Genomic DNA, 23,236 nt, shown 5'->3' on the forward strand with positions numbered 1-23,236 from the left:
CCTTATTGCATTATCCCGCTTCAGCAATGACTTCCCTTACGATAGGGCACTTGAGTTTTTTTTTTTTTTTTTCAGGAAGCCACGCAGAATTAAATGTTCTGATAGGGCATGCAGGCTTTGCACCAATTAGGGTAATGCTTTTCATTATTGTTAGTTGCCTTGGTGTTACCTTAAGTGGTTTCTTGCATCTAATTATGATATTTTATTATTATTTTGTTGTTACATTATACTATTTATTTCATTTTAGTATTGGTTGAGGTAAGTGTTGAGTTCAATATTTAAAATAAAAACCTCCAGCTTGTCTTTTGCAATTTATTCCTTGAATGTCAACTAAAGAATGATTGAAAGATTGCCACCAAAAAGGCAAAAAACTAAGGTAAAAACCAGAGATGCACCGATTGACCGGCTGCCGATCGGAATCGGTCGATTTTCACGTGATCGGCCATGACCGGCGACCGGCTGGTCAAAATTAAAATATGCCGATTTTCTGCCGATCAAAACTTGTGTATCACATAGGGATGAAAGTGGAAATACTCGTAATTCGCAACTAAAAAGGCTGCAGCTACACTGGCAGCTTGAACATGCTTTCTAGTGCGATTGTGTTGCGCTTGCGCAGAACAGTGTCAGTCCTGCGTGCCTAACGAGCTCCGGCGCGCACGCCGTTAACAAAAAAAAAAAAAATTCACTATACTATTTGGATATCCAAATATAGTGAATAATTTTTTGTGCCAGATATTGGATGTGAAAAGAAGAAAACATTTGTGGTTGTGTGAATTTCCCATTACAGGAATTAATACGTTAGCCTATTACCAAACATCTGGTTAGATTTGTACAAAGAGAGAAAGAAAAAAAGTCTTTTTGTTTGTTTTACAACCTTGGTTGCACTTGATTCCATTGGAAATTACTCTACAAATACACATTTGACAAAGATGATAGAATGGCTATGGTATAAGTATGACTGGAAATTATTTTTGTATTTTGATACTGAATGAAGAAATGGGTTCTATAAAGCATAAGTTTTCAGATCTAAATAGGCTTATGAAAGTGTGTTCCATAGCAGTAGGCAAATAATATATGAGGGGGAAGTTGTTTTTGTGCCAGATATTGGATGGGAAAAGAAAAAAATGTTTGTGTGAATTTCCTATTTCAGGAATTAATATGTTAATACCAAACATGAAGAAAGATTTTACAAAGAACAATGTCTTTTTGTTTGTTTTCAACCTTTGAGGTGTTGAAAATTTCTCATCTCATTATCTCTAGCCGCTTTATCCTGTTCTACAGGGTCGCAGGCAAGCTGGAGCCTATCCCAGCTGACTATGGGCGAAAGGCAGGGTACACCCTGGACAAGTCGCCAGATCATCACAGGGCTGACACATAGACACAGACAACCATTCACACTCACATTCACACCTACGGTCAATTTAGAGTCACCAGTTAACCTAACCTGCATGTCTTTGGACTGTGGGGGAAACCGGAGCACCTGGAGGAAACCCATGCGGACATGGGGAGAACATGCAAACTCCGCACAGAAAGGCCCTCGCCGGCCACGGGGCTCGAACCCGGACCTTCTTGCTGTGAGGCGACAGCGCTAACCACTACACCACTGTGCCGCCCGTGTTGAAAATTTATTACTGAAAATCTGGCAGAATGTTCTATTAAAGAAAAGATAAAAAGAAAATAGTCTTTGTGTGTGCTGTGAAGTGGTTTGAAAAAATGAAATCCGAATCGGCCAAAATCGGTATCGGCAGGTCACACTCCATCGGAAATCGGAATAGGCCCAAAAAATTGCAATCGGTGCATCTCAAGTAAAAACTAAACTTTAACTTCAATTTTGGTGAGTAATTTTCATAAATTTAAAAGACAGGTTTTTCACCAACATCAAGCCCAGCAAACTAATGGCCTGCCCTGTAATGTAAAGTTGGGTCGAGGAATGAAACCAGGCAGGGTTCTGGTAAAAACTGTTTTAGCTGTCTTCTCTTAAAGAACTTAAAAGAATTTAGATTGAACTGAATAATCTCAAATGCTTCTTGTAGCTTTAAAATAGTCCCAGCAGGTGACTCTAAAGAAAAATACTGTGTGTTTGAACACCACCCACTGTAAACACTTTGCATACACCCCAATGACTGACTCCACCGACCGCCATGACACCACCGTGCACAATTCCCTCATCGGCACAGTGGAGCACCACAAATTGCTACCTGGTCTGTGGGAAACACTGCACAGTCAGTATTTCAATGCTGTGGGCAGAGAAGTCATTGGTTTTAGTGGCTATGGACTTATCACATACATAAACTGTGCTGTCATGTACAGGACTTGGATGATAGATCGCTAGTTCCATGCCAGGGATTTTACATGGCACGACGTCCTTGTGAGTTTCTTGAATGCACAAAATATCGACATCCAGTCCAGTCAGTAATTCGGCCTTCGTTAGTGAAAGACCTTCTGAGTTAAAGGCTGAAGATTACCAGCTTGACATCTTCGGGGCCAAGGCCGTAGCCAGCTATGAGGCCACCGAGGTCCGGACCTCAGTCATTTTTAAGAGCTGAAAATACCTTTGTACGCTAAATATTCAACTGGATAAAAAAAAAAGAATAACATTAAAACGTCTCCGTAAAAAGTGCATTGTTAATTATGTTAAACGTTGATTTTGTCTTCTGTGTCTGTTTCGTGCGTGCGGCTCTGAGACCAAGAACACAAAAACGAAGGAGTACGTGACTCGGGGAAGTGAACGCAGTGCAGTAGAAAGTTTTTTCATGTTAACCATCAGTGCACTTTCATGGAGCTGTTAAATTGTTAAATTTACATTTTCGAAACAGCGCAGTTGTAGCCTCACAGGAGGATTCAGCTAGGCTTTGATGAAAGAGGTTGTTGATTTGTAAACCAATTTTCTGTGGTGCCATTTGCACTAATAATCACTTATTTCTGCCTAAATATTTTTATTTTGTCATTTCAGTATGCTGAGCTAAAGAGACCAGGAATCTGGGAATCTCTCTGTCTCTCTCTCTCTCACACACACACACACACACACACACACTTGATAAGGCAAACTGTTCAACAAGTTTAAAGTTACCCCTACTCTTTATTCAAACATGGTGGTGTATACTGATTTTTTTTCCCAGATTTTTTTTTTTTTTTTTGTGTGTGTGTGTGTGTGTAGGTGTAACGGATGCCAGATTGTTAATGTATCTTAGTTACATAGGCTACATGGTTAGGGTAACTTTTGTCCTCATTGCTTGGGCCAGATCAATCCATTAAACAAGCTTAAATTATTCTTATTCTTGCCACATCCATGATTTATTTTTTCAAAACTGATGATATTCTACAGAGCCGTAGAGGGGACATTGTGAATAAAAAAATAAAGCGTGGGAACGACTTAAGGCGTGTGCACGAGATAATGCGCGCGCACGAGTTATAACCCGTGCGCACGCTTTGCGTTAAGGCGTGCGCTCGGGTAGTTAAAAGTGAGGGGACGAGTTACAAATCGTTCCCTCGCTTTCATTAAGGCGTGCGCACGGGTTATTAAAAAGTGAGGGAACGTCTTAAAACGCGTTCCCTCGGTTTATATCCAAGGCGTGGGAATGATATCCTATGTCGTTCCCTCGACTTATTAAAATATTCCCACAATATCCTTGTTTTCGTTGATCTCGTTGCCTACACACACACAGGCTGTAGCTCACCATGGTAGCTCCGGAAATACTAGACGCTATTTTATTCTATTTTAATATTGGACTCAGATACACAGAAATCCTCGATGCACTTGCATCCCAACATGGCTTTATTATAAGTCTGAGACACCTCAAGAGAGTTCTGAGAGAGAATGGGCTTCGCCGGGAGGTGTCTCAGACTTATAATAAAGCCATGTTGGGATGCAAGTGCATCGAGGATTTCTGTGTATCTGAGTCCAATATTAAAATAGAATAAAATAGCGTCTAGTACAGGGGTGTCAAACCTGATCCATAAAGGGCCGTGTGGCTGCAGGTTTTCATTCCAGCCATGCAGCAGCACCCTGATTTGGCTTATTCAGTCAACTGACACACCCACCCTTTAATCAAGGGTGGGTGTGGCTGCAAGTATTTGACTGTGTGAAGACAGTTCAGTTGATTGAATGAGCCAAGTCAGGTGTGCTGCTGCATGGCTGGAATGAAAACCTGCAGCCACAAGGCCCTTTATGGATCAGGTTTGACACCCCTGGTCTAGTATTTCCGGAGCTACCATGGTGAGCTACAGCCTGTGTGTGTGTAGGCAACGAGATCAACGAAAACAAGGATATTGTGGGAATATTTTAATAAGTCGAGGGAACGACATAGGATATCATTCCCACGCCTTGGATATAAACCGAGGGAACGCGTTTTAAGACGTTCCCTCACTTTTTAATAACCCGTGCGCACGCCTTTATAACTCGAGCGCACGCCTTAATGAAAGCGAGGGAACGATTTGTAACTCGTCCCCTCACTTTTAACTACCCGTGCGCACGGGTTATAACTCGTGCGCGCGCATTAATATCTCGTGCACACGCCTTATAAGTCGTTCCCACGCTTTGTTAGTTTTTTATTCACCATGTCCCCTCTACCCGGCTCCGTAAAAGTATTCCATTAAAACAATACATAGATTTGTCTTAATTATAAACATGCAACAGCTCACCTGTTCTCTCTCCTTCCCTTTGTGTCTTCAGTTCAGTTTTGACCACACCCCTTCACAGTTTAAACCTGTGTCTAATAATTAGCTTCAAGATGATGTGTGGGTATAAATATTGACAATTGTTTGCTTGCTTTGTTTTAAAGTTTGGGAAACATATAGACAACAGCTCAAAGTGTCAAATTTGGCTGTGGAGCCAGGAATCAAAGAGACGGCAGTTGTTACAGTTCATCATAGCAGGAGACAGCACTTCATTAAAAGATGTTGAAAAATAGAAAATTAGAGGCGAGGGGACTCTGGGACAATAAAATTGAATTCCTTCTGGCTGTAGCAGGAAACATCGTGGGTCTTGGCAATGTTTGGAGATTCCCCTACCTCTGCTACAGGAATGGAGGAGGTAAGAACACTGATAGAGGTATTATATTCAGGGGCGCAGATAGGATTTTTGAACTGGGGGGGACTGAGCTGTCAGCAAATGATTCCATTTTGTGTGTGTGTGTATATATGTGTATATATATATATATATATATATATATATATATATATATATATATATACACACACACACAACCGTTCAAAAGTTTGGGGTCACTTTGAAATGTCCTTATTTTTGAAAGAAAAGCACTGTTCTTTTCAATGAAGATCACTTTAAACTAATCAGAAATCCACTCTATACATTGCTAATGTGGTAAATGACTATTCTAGCTGCAAATGTCTGGTTTTTGGTGCAATATCTCCATAGGTGTATAGAGGCCCATTTCCAGCAACTCTCACTCCAGTGTTCTAATGGTACAATGTGTTTGCTCATTGCCTCAGAAGGCTAATGGATGATTAGAAAACCCTTGTACGATCATGTTAGCACAGCTGAAAACAGTTTAGCTCTTTAGGGAAGCTATAAAACTGACCTTCCTTTGAGCAGATTGAGTTTCTGGAGCATCACATTTGTGGGGTCGATTAAATGCTCAAAATGGCCAGAAAAATGTCTTGACTATATTTTCTATTCATTTTACAACTTATGGTGGTAAATAAGTGTGACTTTTCATGGAAAACACAAAATTGTCTGGGTGACCCCAAACTTTTGAACGGTAGTGTGTATACATGTTATTTCACCTCCCTCACTGCCATCACCAGGAACTACCTGCAGGCCAGGACAATGATAACATTTTAACATAGCCTATGGAAATCCAAAGTTTACACATTATCATCATGCATAGAAACTGCAAAACTAGTTTTAAAACCACTAAGTTCCAACTGTTAAACATAGCGAGAGGCTGGGCTATGTGTGTGTAGGCTGAGCACTGTATCTACAGGCTACCACCGAAAGGAGGAGGCTACCAGAAAGGCATCTCTACTCCGTACGATTTTACTTTCACTACGACATTACTTTGAACAGACTATCAAAAAATTGCAAGGTGATATGATAAAGTAAGGCACAGTTTACTTACAGTCGTTTTTTTTTTGTTTTTTTTAAAACGATGCAATCGTTTTCTGCCTTTTGGCACCCTTCATCATGCCGTGTTGGGGTCCTGAACTAGGAGCTGTCCCCGATATGCCTGTCAAACTTGTTGTGGGTAACCATAGCAACCAAGCTCGAGCTCGCAACCTGTGCAGCCTGCGCAGTTGCAACTATGTCTGTACTGCTGTCCACCAGGACCATGCAAAGACCTTTGGAGGGGCAGGGGCTCAACATTCAAAAAAGGGCACTTGGAACAAATTTTATTTATTGTATGTATTTATTGAAGCATTAATATGAAAATATAGTTGATCTTGGTAACAAGACATGTCAGATAGTTCTTGTTCATTCTGAAGTGAAGATTAGTCTGACCTGTAGTTTTCTTTCTGACCCAACTGGACAGAGATCCACTGCCTTTTGCTGCCTCCCGCAGCTCCTTCTCCTTCTTTATCCTCTCTTTCCTTGGCATCTTTGCATAATGCAGGCTTTCACTTATTTAGAAAACGTTTCCCTATGTTTTAACTCAACTAACCTAAGCTACTATAACATAATAGTCTTGATAGAATATGTTGTGGACGTCGTCATTCAGCCTTAAGTTTTCGAAGCTGCTAGAATATGTTATTAACGCCGTCGTTCAAACTAAAGTTTCCGAATCTGCCACGTTAATGAAATGGATGGAGCAAACGGTTTAAATATAGCCTCGGCGGCTTCATTAAATGATAAACAACCCTACGCATTTACTGTTGTGTTCTAAGCTGCACAATACTGCATGTTCAGATAAGAAATGAAAGGAGACTTTCAGTGTGACCTCACCATGCCGTTCCTCGCACTGTCTCCCACTGCCAACCGCCTGCATGCGCTTTCTGCACGGAGGCGCACTCAATGCATGACGTCACGGATTGATACATAGAAAAACGTTATTTTATAAATCTATAATTTCATATATTATTGTCAAATTGTAGAGAATATTGATGTTGGAGCTAACTTATCTTTTACAAATATTAAAAAAAAAAAAAAAAAAAAAAACAGTCCCTATGAAAAGGGCACTTTGGACAGCAAACAGAAAAGGGGCGGGGCTAGAGCACCTGCAGCACCGGTTCATTGCACGTGGGTGCTGTGCACCTCAATAAACCGAATGGTCATTAGTCTTTTGATTTTTTCGTGAGGTTTGCCTTATGCAAAGAATGACAGCATAGACGTTTTTTCCTCCCTATAAGTGGGGGGGACCGAACGAGGTGAATTTAAATCTGGGTGGGACGAATCCCCCCGTCCCCCCCTCTATCTGCGCCCATGATTATATTGTCTATTCTTTTTATACTGTATGTTGTATTAATGATTCATTGTGCTTTGACGTAAGAAATTCACAAAACATTCAACTACAAGAACAGGATTTTAGCATGTACAAATAATTCATCACTAATTTGGAGGTTGGCATTGTTTGTATATTATTAGGGGTGTTTTTGGTGCCCTACTTGGTGTTTGCTGTGACCTGTGGTTTGCCTCTCTTCCTTCTGGAAACTGCTATGGGACAGTACACACAAGAGGGGGGCATCACATGCTGGCAACATATCTGCCCACTGGCTGAGGGTAAGTGACAGAAGGGTGCGTTGCATTCTGTATTCAAGGTCAACTTATGAAAAATATTTATTATGTAACAATCAAGTGTCTGTGTCTTGAACTTCATATTTTTGTGTCTCAGTGAGACATGCAGAATGATCACTTGAGCCATTCAAAGTCCTTACACTCATTGAAGAAATGAGTAGAAAAATTGCACAAATTATGTGCAGTATTCTACACATTTCATCAAAATTAAATAAAATTGCGTTGGAAGTATTCAGCTTTTTTACACAGTTTTGTGTAGATTTAAAATTCACACAGTCTGTGAATTTGTGTACAACATTCAACACAGTATGTGTAGACTGATCTGCTCTACACATATTCAGTATCAGTTTTTTAAATGCATTAACTATTTGATTTAGCTGAACAGCACCCTGCCCATCATCTGAGAATGACATCAATTTGTCATGTCATTTTCATTTTATTGTATACTGTTGAACATAAAATATATTTTATATTATCATTTCACCATGTGACTCACTAAAATAAAAAATGTCTGCAGTTATGTTGGTCACTGGATGCCTATTTCTCAGAGACAACGTAAACAACACTGCTAACACCAGGCATTTATGCTGTACATAAAGTATCATATTTTATATTACAATCACTTCACTATGTCAGTTGTTAAAAAAAAAAAATCTGTCGCTCAGTGGTCACTGAATACCTCTGAACATCCTCATTGTTTCCCAGAAATGATGTGAACAACACTGCTAATGCCAGCTATTTAGAAACTAGTCAGTACTTTCTTACTACTCACAGTGTAATACACTGCCCCTTTGCGGATAAGATTGAAGACCCCTGATTACAACCTCCTGGAAATTGGTGGAATGATAGTAACTCAGATGAGGGATATCAGTGGGTGATTTTTAATTAATTGGGTTACTCAAGTCGTGTTACCTTAATGCTAGCTCTGTCTTCAGCTTAAATACAGATTTTATTCTTTTAAAAAATCTTCGATAACTGCCGTTTTGATGGGGAGAGGATTCACAGTGGTGACAAGCTGTGTTAGATTTCGAAGTAAATTTCCTGTTCTCATTCAATAAAGATTGCAAGCAGGCGTATACACTTAGAGAGAGGAAGATTTTATTAAAGAAGTTTCATGTACGTACACCTGTTTGTCTAAGGCTACGTTTACATTACGTCGAATCAGCGGATCATCAGATTAACGTTCTTAAAACGATTCGCGTTTACACTAAAACCGTTAGCCGTGCACACAGCAACACCAATACACGGATACGCTCGGCTCCGCAGGCATCCTGCGCTCCAAATCACTCCGCCCTGAACAGCGAGTGCCCTCTGGAGGGTGCGCACTCCGGCCCTGCGCAGCTCACACAGCGCGCGAGTGAAGTGCACAAGCCACGATTCGGGACTGAGCCGCTGTGTGTGTGATCCCAGTGCATATCACTTACTACTTGCAAGTGGAAGGATGGCAAGCCTAAAGACAATCATAACTACACAAAGGGCAGTATTTGCATCAGTATTTGCAGTATTTTCATACTTTTATACTCTTTAATGAAAGGTGATACAAGGCGGAAGTCCGCGCCGTTTTTCAGCAGTCGCGTCACATGACCAACGCCAGCGAATCAGGAAGGTGGATGTCACAGTGACGTTGTCCAATGAGGACACCAGCTAGAGCTCAGCACAGCGTATTCGCGTATCTCAATGTTTACACAGCACCGGACCAGATACGATCTAGATTGAATACGTGGACGCTGGCGGATTCCCGTTTCCCAGCTTTTCCAGGTGGTTTAATGTAAACGGACAGTGCATCCGCGAAGAAAACGAGACAGATACGGTCTAATGTAAACGTAGCCTAAGACACTCTCTCTGAATGCCCCTCCAAAACAAACAAACAACAAAACCCCCTCACCCACTCACACTCTGGTTTCTCATAACAAAAAGCTCTTTCTCATAACATTTAAACTGAACAAAGATAAAGTCAAGTCAACTTTATTGTCAGATATGCTATACATGCTCGACATACAGCACAGATGAAATTTCAGTCCTCTCTGACCCACGGTGCAAACAGACAATGCAAAAAATAAAAATAGAATAATTGAAAAAAACAAACAATATAAACAGTATAAACACTAGATAAGAACTAGACATAGACTAAACACTCAAACAAACAAACAATATAAACTGTATAAACACTAGATAAGAACTAGACATAGACTAAAGATATGACTTTGGATTTCTGAGACCATGAAAAAAAAACACACACACACACACAGAGTGAACACTGTTCTGGTTCTCTCTCTGGGAATCCATACATGAGTGGATTGACCCCAGCTTCTCTGCAAGCACAGGAGTTCGTAGGCCAGACTTTTCACAAGTTACCTTTAGGTTCTCCTTGACTCCTCTCCGCCCACAGCCGACACTTGATCATGCCCCACTGCCACAACATCTTGATGCAAATTACATGCCAGATTTAAACTGTCTCAGAGCTTCAAAACATCAAATACACTCAATGAATCTTTATACATTCAAAAAACATTATTAGTTGTTTGACATAAACATACTTATTTGATTAGAAATGGGGCAAGATACATTCACATTGATTAAAATACTGATTATTCTAACATTTCTACAGGCACACACAAATAACATATTGGTCTGGGAATAAATTGATTATTCAACACCTTTTCTCTTACTAAGGAGCATCCCCCTGTCTTCTGCCCACATGGTGACTAGGTTTTTATTTATTTATTTTTGTGTGTGTGTGGGTGTGCAAATGCACTTGTGCACATTTCCTGAATGTTTCATTGTTTCAGTTTGCATAAACGTTCATTTGTGGCAAAGATCTTTTCAACAGAGCCGATAAAATACTGAGTCAGGGGAAAAGGGAGAAACTTTGATCAAGTGATCAGTTCATAAAATTTTCATTGTTCTCTGTTCCAATGAAGACTCATTTCCTTGGGAGTTAGTTTGAGGTAGGTAGAGGTAAACCATCATGTCTTAGGTGCCAGAGCACCATAAAAGATATGGTTCTCCAAGTTTGGTGTGGAAGAAGTCGAGTGGTCTGCACAGAGCTCTACTCCACTGAACACTTTTGGGATGAATTGGAACACCAACCTTTTGTTTCCACCAGACCTTCTAAATGGCATTCATTGTCCAAATTCTTGTGCTCTTGTGGCTGATTCCCAAAGCCCTTGTGAAATTTGTTGTGTTGAACATCAGGTCCAGGATGTGCTATATTTTTCTGCAGTTAAACAATGATAAAAACAAAATCCTGATTTAGCTGATTTCTCTATCTGTGAAGGCTAAAAACTGAGAAAAAAAAACCCTGGGAGTTATTGCTGATAGCAGCCTCAGCTTGAGGACCCACATAAGTACTGTCTGCAAAACAGCATTCTCTCACCTTCAAAAACATATCCAAGGTCTGTTACGTTCTTTTGACTACTGATAGTGAGAAATGTATACATGCATTTTGGTCAACTCATTGGGATGACTGTAAAACTCTTATCTGGTTTACAGAGAGTGAAAAATAATGCTGTAGTAATCTTGACATGTACAAGAATTCATCTGTTTTTAAGCAGCTACGCTGGTTACCAGTAGCTCCATTTATTCATTTTTGAATGCCTTCATGGTCTTGCTTCACTGTACCTAATGAATTAATTGTTCACCATGTTTCAGAGTCTCAGATAAACAGAAGTATCCTGGTCATACCCATGCATGATCAAAACCCAGCCATGGAGAAATATTAAATCAGAAACGTTTATCAATGACAACTCTCAAAATGTTGGATTCTTTTAAGACATATCCAGCAAATTAGTACCTCAAAGTAGGTTGTTTCAAACACCACACAGATTTGCGCTGTCTCGTTATCTCTACCAAGGTGATCATACAACCCTGGGAACATGCTAGAATGCATAAGATGTTTGTTAAACCCAGTCTGCCGGCACCTTGATGAGCATCTGGTAGTGATGTGTCATGCGCAAAATCATCGACTCTAAGAGCCAATGCTTTGTAGTGAATTAGAAGAGCCAACTCCCATCGAGTGAGAGCCAGCTCCCCACTTTTGTTTTTCCTTTCGCTGCTCAGCTCTCACTCTCAGTGGCTCAGCTCTGCTCACAGCAGAACTTTGTTTTGATTGGCAGCATGGTGGTCTTGTGGCCAATCACATGTGAGGATATAGGATTATGTGAAAACAGAGAGGGGGACAGACGCGGCAGTCAGGTCTGTCTATCCCCATCAGTGAGTGAGACAGTAGACAGCGGTGAGGAGGAGAGGGCGAGTGCATCGCAAAAACACGTAAATATGACTGACACCTGTAAACGAAGCAGCATCTGGCTGCAGTTTAAAGATATTGGGAATAGCAGAGCAGAGTGCCTTCACTGTGAAATGAAAATAACAGTAAGAACAGGTTCCACCACAAACCCAGCGGCCGGCGAGGGCCTTTCTCTGTGGAGTTTGCATGTTCTCCCCGTGTCTGCGTGAGTTTCCTCCAGGTGCTCCGGTTTCCCCCACAATCCAATGGGGCTTTTCCACTACCAACGCAGCTGAGTTGGGCTGAGCCGTGTGGTGCTGAGTTGGGCTGAGTCGAGCTGAGTGGGGCTGTTGGGGTTGCATGTCAACTACAACCGCGCTGAACCGTGCTGGCTGGAAGTGGGTGGACACATTGGGTGGAGTTAGCGAAAGAGGGTGGACATCACGTGATGTCGTTAGGCGGCGTAAACAGTGACATCAGTGACCTTTTAAGCAGTAGTCTCACGACCCGGATAGTAAGCAATAAACATGGAGGACATGGAGTCGTTAGTGTTGCTGGTCTTGGTGCTGTAGCTTGTTGTCACTGACAACACCAACAGATACTGGCAAGAGCATATAGATGAGGTGAGGTGCATAATTTGTCGTAATTCTTCTTCTTCCGGGTTTACGGTGTTTATAGATGGTGGTTCCCAGCGTGCTCGCGGGGCGTGTGTGGGCATGTGAGGACACTCCTCACCAATCAGTGCACAGGGGAGTGTCTCCTCACGCCCCTAGCCCCACTCGGCTCGGTTGGGCTCACTTCAGCCCCACTCCAAAACCGTGCAAGTTTTGGGTGCTGAGTAAGGCTGAAGTGAGCTCAGTCGTGCTGCTCTGAGGTAGTCAAAACGCGAGCCGTGTTGGGCTGAAGTGAGCTGAAGTGAGCTGAAAAAGGGTAGTGGAAAAGGCCCACAAAAGACATGCAGTTAGGTTAACATGGGGCGGTCTTTGGCTGAGGTGCCCTTGAGCAAGGTACCTAACCCCTGACTGCTCCCCGGGCGCTCTGGTGTGGCTGCCCACTGCTCTGAGTGTGTGCGTGTGTTCACTGCTTCAGATGGGTTAAATGCAGAGGATGAATTTCACTGTGCTTGAAGTGTGCATGTGACGAATAAAGGTTTCTTCTTCTTCTTAAAAACCTACACAGACACATCAGAACTGTCCATCCCACAGTGCAATTGGAGGAGAGAGAGGGCAAACTGGCTCAACATCTGACCCTGGTGTGTCTGGTCCCACACCAACAACTGCCTGTCAAAAACAGGGCAGATATTAACTGAGAGGAGAAACCGGCGCATCAGCCCATCCAAGCTGAGTCATTTGATTTTTTTTGAATGCCAACCTGCACTGAGGACATAGTGTTTGGTTACTGTAATGTATTGTTGTTGTGAGTTCGCATTTGCCTTTGGGCTTCTGTAGCTGCCTACCTGTGTATCACTCTCTACACCCTGTACTGCTCTGTGGGTGCATGCCAAGGAAGTAGTAAAATATAAGTCTTGTGCAACACTGGCCTCGTTACTGTGTTACGCTCAACATACTCAAAGTGAGTATATTACATGGTGTCAGAAGTCTGTCAAGAACAGTACACGCAGCCATGACCACGCAGTTTGATCACCCGAGGATCGACTGGGATGCCGCTGATCTTCCTTTATCAAGAATTCGAGAGGTTCCGCTGCCACGTGAGTTGTCTTCGCCGGTCCTCTCTCGGCGCTAGAAGCTAAACAGAAAGCCAGCTGGCTAGGAACGTGGATCGGCGAGCAAGGCAGGGAAATCTACAAAACGCTAACGTGGGCGGATGGTGAGAAAGAAGATCCAGTCAAAGTCTTGAATAAGTTTGCCAGCTACATAAGACCAAGAAAGAATAAAAGGATAGCCAGACATCGTTTCAAGCAGAGGAAACGAGGTGCAACTGAGAGTTTTGACCACTTTCTAAAGGATCTGAGGCTACTACTAATGGACTGTGAGTATGCTGACTCAGACAACATGTTGATTGATGCTATAATAGCAGGAATTAGATAAAAACAGGTCCAAGAAAGGCTGTTGGATAAAGGTGAAGATCTGACATTGGCTAAAGCCATTGAAATTCCCCAGCAATTCAAAATGTCACAAAAGCAGATGAGAATTGTTCGAGAGGAGGACTCGCAATTGTCAGCAGTGGCCACAAGAACAAAGCACACAGCCTATGCTAATAAAAAGTCACATAGCAACGTGCAGACAAAGCCCATTCAGCAGCAACAGACAGGAAACAAATTCAAAAACTGCTTAAAACGCGGAAAACACCCACAACATACATGGAACCAAGGAAAATGTCCAGCTAAAGGCTCTGTATGCTCATACTGTCACAAACCAAACCACTGGGCAGCAGTCTGCCACAACCGTAGCATGAGTTCAGTGAGTGTGGAGCCAGCGGACACACCTGAGGAAGAAATGCTGGACATAAACCTGACATTAGTGGATGTTCCAGTAGCAATTGTGGCAGATGACAAGTGGATTGTAGACATCAGTGTTCTTTCCGAGGAAGTGCAGTTTAGAACAGACACAGGTGCAAAATGTAATACATTGACTTTGGACTGTTATCAGTTATTGATGCAGACAGGTGAACTGAAACGCTCCATCAAGGTGCTGTGCACCTATTCCAACCACAAGGTGAAGCCAGTTGCTGCAGTTGACCTCCCCCTGAAATACAAAGACCGTGAAACAAATACAGAGCTGGAAATTGTGGACATTGTTCAAGAGAACGTGTTCAGCGGCACTTCAGCTGAGGCTCTTGGCCTGATTGTTTGGCTGGACTCTCTGCAGGATGGTGCTATTGGAAACAAGGTGAGCACTAACACCGAAGCCACTCTGAACCCAAACACACATGCACCAGTTGGACTGGAAGATTTTCCTGAACTGACATGCACCACAGGCACCTTGCCAGGCAAATACAGCATAAAGATTGATCCAGATGCAAAGGGCATTGTGCATCCAGTGTGCCGACAACCAGTAGCACTCAGGGCTAAGATAATTGAGAAGCTTAATGAGATGGTCAAGGATGGACACATTGTCAAAGGAAACCGACCGACAGAGTGGGTCAGCTCCATGGTCATTGTCACACGTAAGGACAAGATAAGAATCTGCATAAATCTGAGTGACCTGAACAAGTCCAATTAAGAGGGAGCACTACCCCATGCGCACCACAGAAGAGGTCATATCCACCATACCTGGTGCAAAAGTATTCTCAGTTTTGGATGCTAAATCAGGCTTCCTTCAGATAGTTAGATGAGGCGTCATCCCTCCTTGCAACCTTCAACACACCAATAGGCAGGTTCAGACGGCTAAGACTGCCATTGGGTATAAAATGCACACCTGAGATTTTCCAGTGCATCATGGACCAAATGCTCGAGGGCATTAATGGAGCCACAGGCATGATGGACGATATTCTTATAGCAGCGTCCATGATGAAGGAGCACAATGCGATACTGCGCAAAGTAGTTGAGAGAGCCACAAGCTATAATCTGAAGCTTAATTTCAACAAGTGTCACATCCACCAGTCAGCTGTGCTGTATGTAGGTCACCTGATTACAGCTGATGGGTTAAAACCAGACCCAGCAAAAGCTGAAGCAGTAAGGAGCATGCCTCCGCCAACAGACAAGGAAGGTGTCCATCGCTTCTTAGGGTTTGTGACATACCTGTCAAAGTTTATTCCAAACTTAAGTGAAGTAGACGCTCCACTGCAGCAGCTCATGAAGAGCTACGTTGAGTTCGCATGGCAGCCAGTGCAACAACAGCCATTTGACAAGCTCAAGCAGCTATGCTCACACCCCCCACTACTCAAGTTTTATGATCCAGCAAAGCCTGTTGAAATATACTGTGACGCGAGCAGCATGGGACTAGGAGCCGTGTTACTACAGGACGACCAGCCTGTCGCCTTCTCATCCAGATCGCTGACTGATGCAGAGACGCGCTATGCGCAAATCGAGAAGGAGATGCTCTCCATTGTCCATGCCTGCATTAAGTTTCACCACTACATATTTGGTAAACATGTCATAGTATACAATGACCACAAGCCACTTGAGGATATCTACAAAAAGCCACTGCTGTCTACTCCTATGCATATCCATAGAATGCGCCTGCGATTACAGTGGTATGACATCACAGTGAGCTACAGAAGAGGAAAGGACATGGAGCTGCCCGACACCCTTTCCAGAGCACAGCTACCAGATGACACGCCAGAGGCAACTGGCCTGGAGTGTGTCTCCATGCTCAACTTCGTATCAGTGAGTGATCAGAAATATGCTAAACTTCAAGAACGCACAAAAGAGGAGTTAAGCCTTCTCCAACAGACAATTCAGCGAGGCTGGCTGGACAATAGACAGGAAGTTCCTGTTCAGCCCTACTGGGACTCAAGAAGCCAATTAGCTGTATCTGATGGCATAGTGTATAAGGGACTGCGCATCGTGGTGCCCCCCCACCATGCAAAGACACATGTTGGAGCTCATACACCAGTCCCACCTAGGAATGGTGAAGAGTAAGCAGCGAGCATGTGAAGTGTTATACTGGCCAGGCATGAGCGCTGAAATAGAAAACATGATCAGAAATTGTTGCAAGTGTGCTGAAATCCAAAACAGACTTCCCAGGCAACCACTTACAACCCCGATTCCAAAAAAGTTGGGACAAAGTACAAATTGTAAATAAAAACGGAATGCAATAATTTACAAATCTCAAAAACTGATATTGTATTCACAATAGAACATAGACAACATATCAAATGTCGAAAGTGAGACATTTTGAAATTTCATGCCAAATATTGGCTCATTTGAAATTTCATGACAGCAACACATCTCAAAGTTGGGACAGGGGCAATAAGAGGTTGGAAAAGTTAAAGGTACAAAAAAGAAACAGCTGGAGGACCAAATTGCAACTCATTAGGTCAATTGGCAATAGGTCATTAACATGACTGGGTATAAAAAGAGCATCTTGGATTGGCAGCAGCTCTCAGAAGTAAAGATGGGAAGAGGATCACCAATCCCCCTAATTCTGCGCCGACAAATAGTGGAGCAATATCAGAAAGGAGTTCGACAGTGTAAAATTGCAAAGAGTTTGAACATATCATCATCTACAGTGCATAATATCATCAAAAGATTCAAAGAATCTGGAAGAATCTCTGTGCGTAAGGGTCAAGGCCGGAAAACCATACTGGGTGCCCGTGATCTTCGGGCCCTTAGACGGCACTGCATCACATACAGGCATGCTTCTGTATTGGAAATCACAAAATGGGCTCAGGAATATTTCCAGAGAACATTATCTGTGAACACAATTCACCGTGCCATCCACCGTTGCCAGCTAAAACTCTATAGTTCAAAGAAGAAGCCGTATCTTAACATGATCCAGAAGCGCAGACGTCTTCTCTGGGCCAAGGCTCATTTAAAATGGACTGTGGCAAAGTGGAAAACTGTTCTGTGGTCAGACAAATCAAAATTTGAAGTTCTTTATGGAAATCAGGGATGCCGTGTCATTCTGACTAAAGAGGAGAAGGACGACCCAAGTTGTTATCAGCGCTCAGTTCAGAAGCCTGCATCTCTGATGGTATGGGGTTGCATTAGTGCGTGTGGCATGGGCAGCTTACACATCTGGAAAGACACCATCAATGCTGAAAGGTATATCCAGGTTCTAGAGCAACATATGCTCCCATCCAAATGACGTCTCTTTCAGAGAAGACCTTGCATTTTCCAACACGACAATGCCAAACCACATACTGCATCAATTACAGCATCATGGCTGCGTAGAAGAAGGGTCTGGGTACTGAACTGGCCAGCCTGCAGTCCAGATCTTTCACCCATAGAAAACATTTGGCGCATCATAAAACGGAAGATACGACAAAAAAGACCTAAGACAATTGAGCAACTAGAATCCTACATTAGACAAGAATGGGTTAACATTCCTATCCCTAAACTTGAGCAACTTGTCTCCTCAGTCCCCAGACGTTTACAGACTGTTGTAAAGAGAAAAGGGGATGTCTCACAGTGGTAAACATGGCCTTGTCCCAACTTTTTTGAGATGTTGTTGTCATGAAATTTAAAATCACCTAATTTTTCTCTTTCAGTGATACATTTTCTCAGTTTAAACATTTGATATGTCATCTATGTTCTATTCTGAATAAAATATGGAATTTTGAAACTTCCACATCATTGCATTCCGTTTTTATTTACAATTTGTACTTTGTCCCAACTTTTTTGGAATCGGGGTTGTATACCAACAGAGACACCAGAGCTGCCATTTGAAGAGGTAGCCTCCGACCTGTTCGAGTTTGAAGGAAAACGGTATGTTGTACTTGTGGATTATTACTCAAAATACATTGAAGTGGATGAACTGAAAGATCAGCGCAGCCGCACTGCAATAGAGACTCTGAAAACTCAGTTCAGCAGACATGGCATCCCTGCCACCCTTAGGACAGATAATGGTCCGCAGTATTCATCGGAGGAATTCGAGGAGTTCTGTAAGAGCTATGGCATCTTGCATAAGACATCTTCACCACACACGCCACACTCCAATGGTGAAGCAGAGTGTGCGGTGCAAATAGTCAAGAGGCTCTGGAGCAAAGCACCCGACAAACACCTTGCACTGCTGGACTACAGGACTACTCCACTCGAGTCAGTAGGCCTGTCACCAGCTCAATTGCTCATGGGCAGGAGGCCTCGCAACAAACTGTCTACTGCTTGTGCACTACTTCCACCCATGGCCCATGACCCTGTCAAAGTCAAGCATCTGCTAGACAAGACCAAACACACCCAGAAATTCTACTATGACAACAAGAGAGCAGCCAAACCCCATACTGCCCTACAACCTGGAGATGAAGTCAGAATGGCTCCATATCCTGGAAGCCACAAATGGATGCCTAGTGTTGTAGTTCAGCCACACAGTGCTCCACGATCTTACATTGTGGACAGTGGAGGTAAGAACTTCCGCTGTAACAACCAACACCTCTGTGCCAGCAGTACAGTCGCCAACCAGTCACGCCGTGTGATGAGCCTTGGCGTGAGACCCCTGGACCGCCTGCAGCAAAAGAGGAGCAGCCCCCGCCAGCTCCTCCAGAACTACACCCTTCATCTCGTGAGGTAGCACCATGCTCCCCACGAGCCCAACCAGGTGAACTACTGTATATATCACCAGACGGGGCAGAGTTGTTAAACCACCTGATAGACTGAACTTAGTTTGATGGACTGACTGTGTATATGTTAGCACCTCAGTTCTACACTCAGGGACAGGTGTGGTAAAGACACCTGAAGGAAGTGATGTGCTGGTAACCTCTCCTTCCTAGTTAAATATTTGAGTTCAGTTGTTCTTTAGTTATTTCGAGGAGACAGAGACATTGGACACTACCAGGGCAAGCAGATTGTTTGTTCATTGAAAAAAGAAGCAAAGAGGAAATCAGCTCATTATCATTCTGTTATAAGGAAAAGAGAAATGAAAAGCAATTCACTGTTACATTTGTTAATACTGGCAAAACAGTTGTTATAGCTTACATGTAACACAGACAACAACAGTTTTGCTGAGGAAGGGAGATGTAATGTATTGTTGTTGTGAGTTCACATTTGCCTTTGGGCTTCCGTAGCTGCCTACCTGTGTATCACTCTCTGCACCCTGTACTGCTCTGTATGTGTGCGCGTCAAGGAAGCAGTAAAATATCAGTCTTGTGCAACACTGGCCTCGTTACTGTGTTACGCTCAATATACTCAAAGTGAGTATATTACAGTTACTGGGTTTGGTTCTGTTTCTGTTCTGGTTCTGTTCTGTGGATTTGTTTGCAGTGTTTTGTTGATTTGTTTTTGTGTTAAATTAAAATTAAAAGTTTGATTAAACTATTAAACAAAAGTAAGAATGCCTGCTTTTGTAACAGAACAAATACACAAAATTAGGCAATTATAAGGCTTCTCATAAAAACACTAAATGCAAAAGGGTTTATCAACACACAAAGCATTCATATTTGCTAAGTTAGGCTAAAGTATGAGGCTACAGATGATGATAAATTAAGAGCTGTTTGGGAGCCGTGCCACAAGAGCCGGCTCTCTGAAAAGAGCCGGACTTCCCATCACTACTTTCTATTGAGGTATTTCACTCACGTGACCAAGTCATGTGATGCTGCCATTTTGGACGGCACGGCTCGAATCAGTTTGAATGCGAGGAAGGCGACAAACGAAAAACATAAAAGAAAAAGGAGCGAGATGCAGAAAACACCTTCACTATCCAGTGATGTAGGGCATTTACAGGGCGAGCAGAGGGAGAGGTATTTGCAAAAATTGAGGTTAGCAGGCTTGGAGAACGACGTTTACCTGCTTCCACCAGGATTGTTCACTGACGTACGGAAGTACACGAAGCCCTCGTCTTTACCTGACTTCGGCCCACAGGATCTGTATACCTATGTCGTTAAAAACCCATCACCATACACAGGTATTGATCTGAAAGCGTATAAGAGTTTGGATGCCTACAAATATTTTGTGTCAGGCTGGGTAACATGCCTACATCAGCGGGTCGTCCCTGGAGCCGGTGGTCGCCATCTTATTACAGCTAAGGTTTGTTCACATTTTCATTTACTTTCGGTCCTCAGGATAAACAAAATGTTATTAAATGTCATTGAAATAACTTCTTAGTCTGAGACATGGCCCATTATAAATTTGCTGTTACCAGGCAATGACCAAGAACTGTATTATTAGGGTCGGTGTCTGTGTTGTAGCAGTGTACTAGCAGCTAGCTGTTAGCACTAGCTAATGTCAACAACATCGTAGCTAGTATGTTACTGTAGCAATATTTACGTTCAGTCATTTGGATGACTGTTAAAACCTTTCAGTCTCAAGTTTTTCCTTTACTGGATTTACTAGTTTACTGAGCTAGCGCGCTCGGCCAAACCGGGAGCCATCGCGCGCTCTCCGGCCGGGCCGGGAGCCATCGCGCGCTCTCCGGCCGGGCCGGGAGCCATCGCGCGCTCTCCGGCCGGGCCGGGAGCCATCGCGCGCTCTCCGGCCGGGCCGGGAGCCATCGCGCACTAGCTCAGTAAACTAGTAAATCCAGTAAAGGAAAAACTTGAGACTGAAAGGTTTTAACAGTCATCCAAATGACTGAACGTAAATATTGCTACAGTAACATACTAGCTACTGTTGTTGACATTAGCTAGCTTGCCGTCCAAAATGGTGGACACCGGGGCGTCACGTGACCCTGTGACGTCAGGTGAAATACCTCAATACAGGGGCATTGTCATACTGAAACAGGTTTGGGACTCTTGGCTCCAGTGAAGGGAAATCATGATGTAACTGCAAACAAAGACCTTCTGGACAATTGTATGTTTCCAACTCTGGGGCCAGAGTTTAGAGAAGGCCAGATATGGGTTTAAATTTCAGGTGTTCACATACTTCAGGCCATACAGCGTACTTTGCAATGTTTGGAATTTTATTCCCTGTGGTCTGTAACTTAGTGGCTCTCTGTCCTCTTTCAGGTGTTGGCTATGCAGGCCAAGTGGCTGGACTGTATAGCTGCATCTGTTACTTCATAATCCTGGCCTGGGCACTGCTCTATTTGATCTTCTCCTTCAAGTCCCAGCTTCCCTGGGCCAGTTGTGACAACATCTGGAACACAAGTATGTGCTCATACAAATATGAAATGGTACCAAGAGTGACTTAAATTGATGAAACTGATAATCTGCTTGCCTCACTATATAAGCAATGCTACATTTATTTGCATTTTCCTTTTTTCTTAAACTGCTTTTTTGTGCTTGATGCTACTTTGAAGTTGAGTGAGTGAAAGCCAACCTCAGAAAAAAATTCTATACATTTTAGAAGATGAAAAAAAGGGCTCAGGTGGCAGTCTGAAGTTTGACATTGAACATGGATGTTCTTCCCATGTATCTGTAGGTTTCCATTTAACATCCAAAAACATTTTAGTACGTGGATTAACTACTCTAAAGTGTGCACTGATGTGAATGAGCATGCAAGTGCTCCCAGTAATGTGATTCCCAGTAATTGACCGGAGTTCTATCCAGGTTACCTTGCACCCAGTGTTCCCAAGACAAGCTCTGGATTGACTGCTGCCCTATCCTAGGAAGAAAGAAGAAACCTTTATTTATCATGTGCACACTTGAAAGAACTTAAAGAACTTTATTTAAGGGTGACACTAAATATCATTATAGATAATTTACACGTGGCCCTCTAAATAACTAAAATTACTAACAAAAAATAAATAAAAAAAGGGGGGACTCTAAAGAAAAACTACAATATACAATTTGGAATTCATGAAAACTTTTAGCTAAGAAAAAAATATTACAAATTACAACTTAGATTTCTTGAGGGCTGCACCAAAAGAGGCTAGCGATTTACACTCTTTAACGTCTCTTGGTAAAGCATTCCAGAGATTTGCACCACTGAAACTGAATGTTCTTTCACCAAAAGAGTGTTGTATTTTTCGCAACTGCAGGTTGCTTTGTGAAGATCTTGTATTTTTAGAGTGAATTGCCCAAAGTTTTTAAATTTTGCTTTTAGATAATCCGGTGCAAATCCATTTAAATATTTAAACATGAGATGACATTTCAAACGTCTGACTCGAACAGTAAAAGGTTCTATGTTTAGGGCTTGAAACAGTTCGCTGGAGGGATGGTCCCATCTTGCATCACATATAATGCAAGCTGCACGTTTTTGTAGCATTAACATTGCGTTGTCGTGTTTTTGGAAATTATCTCCCCAAACTGTCCCACAATAGTCCATGATTGGTTGAATTAGAGAATCATAAAACATTTTCCTCGCCTTGAAGGTTAAAAAATGTTTTATTCTCCGGAGTAGTCCAATTCGTTTTCGTATCTTTTTAGAGATATACTCCACGTGATTATTCCATGATAGACTTGACGCACAGTGAGATTCATCCTTTGCATTTAACCCATCTGAAGCAGTGAACACACATGCACACACACATCCAGAGCAGTGGGCAGCCATACTACAGCGCCTGGGGAGCAGTCAGGGGTTAGGTACCTTGCTCAAGGGCACTTCAGCCCAAGGCTGCCCCATGTTAACCTACCTGCATGTCTTTGAACTGTGGGGGAAACCGGAACACCCGGAGGAAACCCGGGCAGACACAGGGAGAACATGCAAAGTCCACACAGAAAGGCCGTCATTGGCCGCTGGACTTAAACCCAGAACCTTCTTGCTGTGACGCGACAGTGCTAACCACTACACCACCGTGCCGCCCCAGGATAAAATCTTATTTCATATGAATGAATCCAGACTTTCTGGTTGAATCTCAATGAAATTTCTGGATTATACCAGAAAAAAA

General features: G+C 42.7%; 1 protein-coding gene across 1 annotated transcript in view; it reads left to right on the top strand.

Moving 5' to 3' along the window:
* Positions 1–4,896: 4,896 nt before the first annotated feature.
* LOC132888104 (sodium- and chloride-dependent GABA transporter 3-like) overlaps positions 4,897–23,236 on the top strand; it is a 71,334-nt gene continuing 52,994 nt past the window's right edge. Inside the window, exons 1-3 of the mRNA XM_060924097.1 lie at positions 4,897–5,032; positions 7,541–7,675; positions 21,414–21,554. Coding sequence (XP_060780080.1) covers positions 4,897–5,032; positions 7,541–7,675; positions 21,414–21,554 — 412 coding nt within the window. The remainder of the gene's footprint in view (positions 5,033–7,540; positions 7,676–21,413; positions 21,555–23,236) is intronic.

This window comes from Neoarius graeffei, chromosome 6 (assembly GCF_027579695.1).
Source record: "Neoarius graeffei isolate fNeoGra1 chromosome 6, fNeoGra1.pri, whole genome shotgun sequence".
NCBI classification, from domain to species: Eukaryota; Metazoa; Chordata; class Actinopteri; order Siluriformes; family Ariidae; genus Neoarius; species Neoarius graeffei.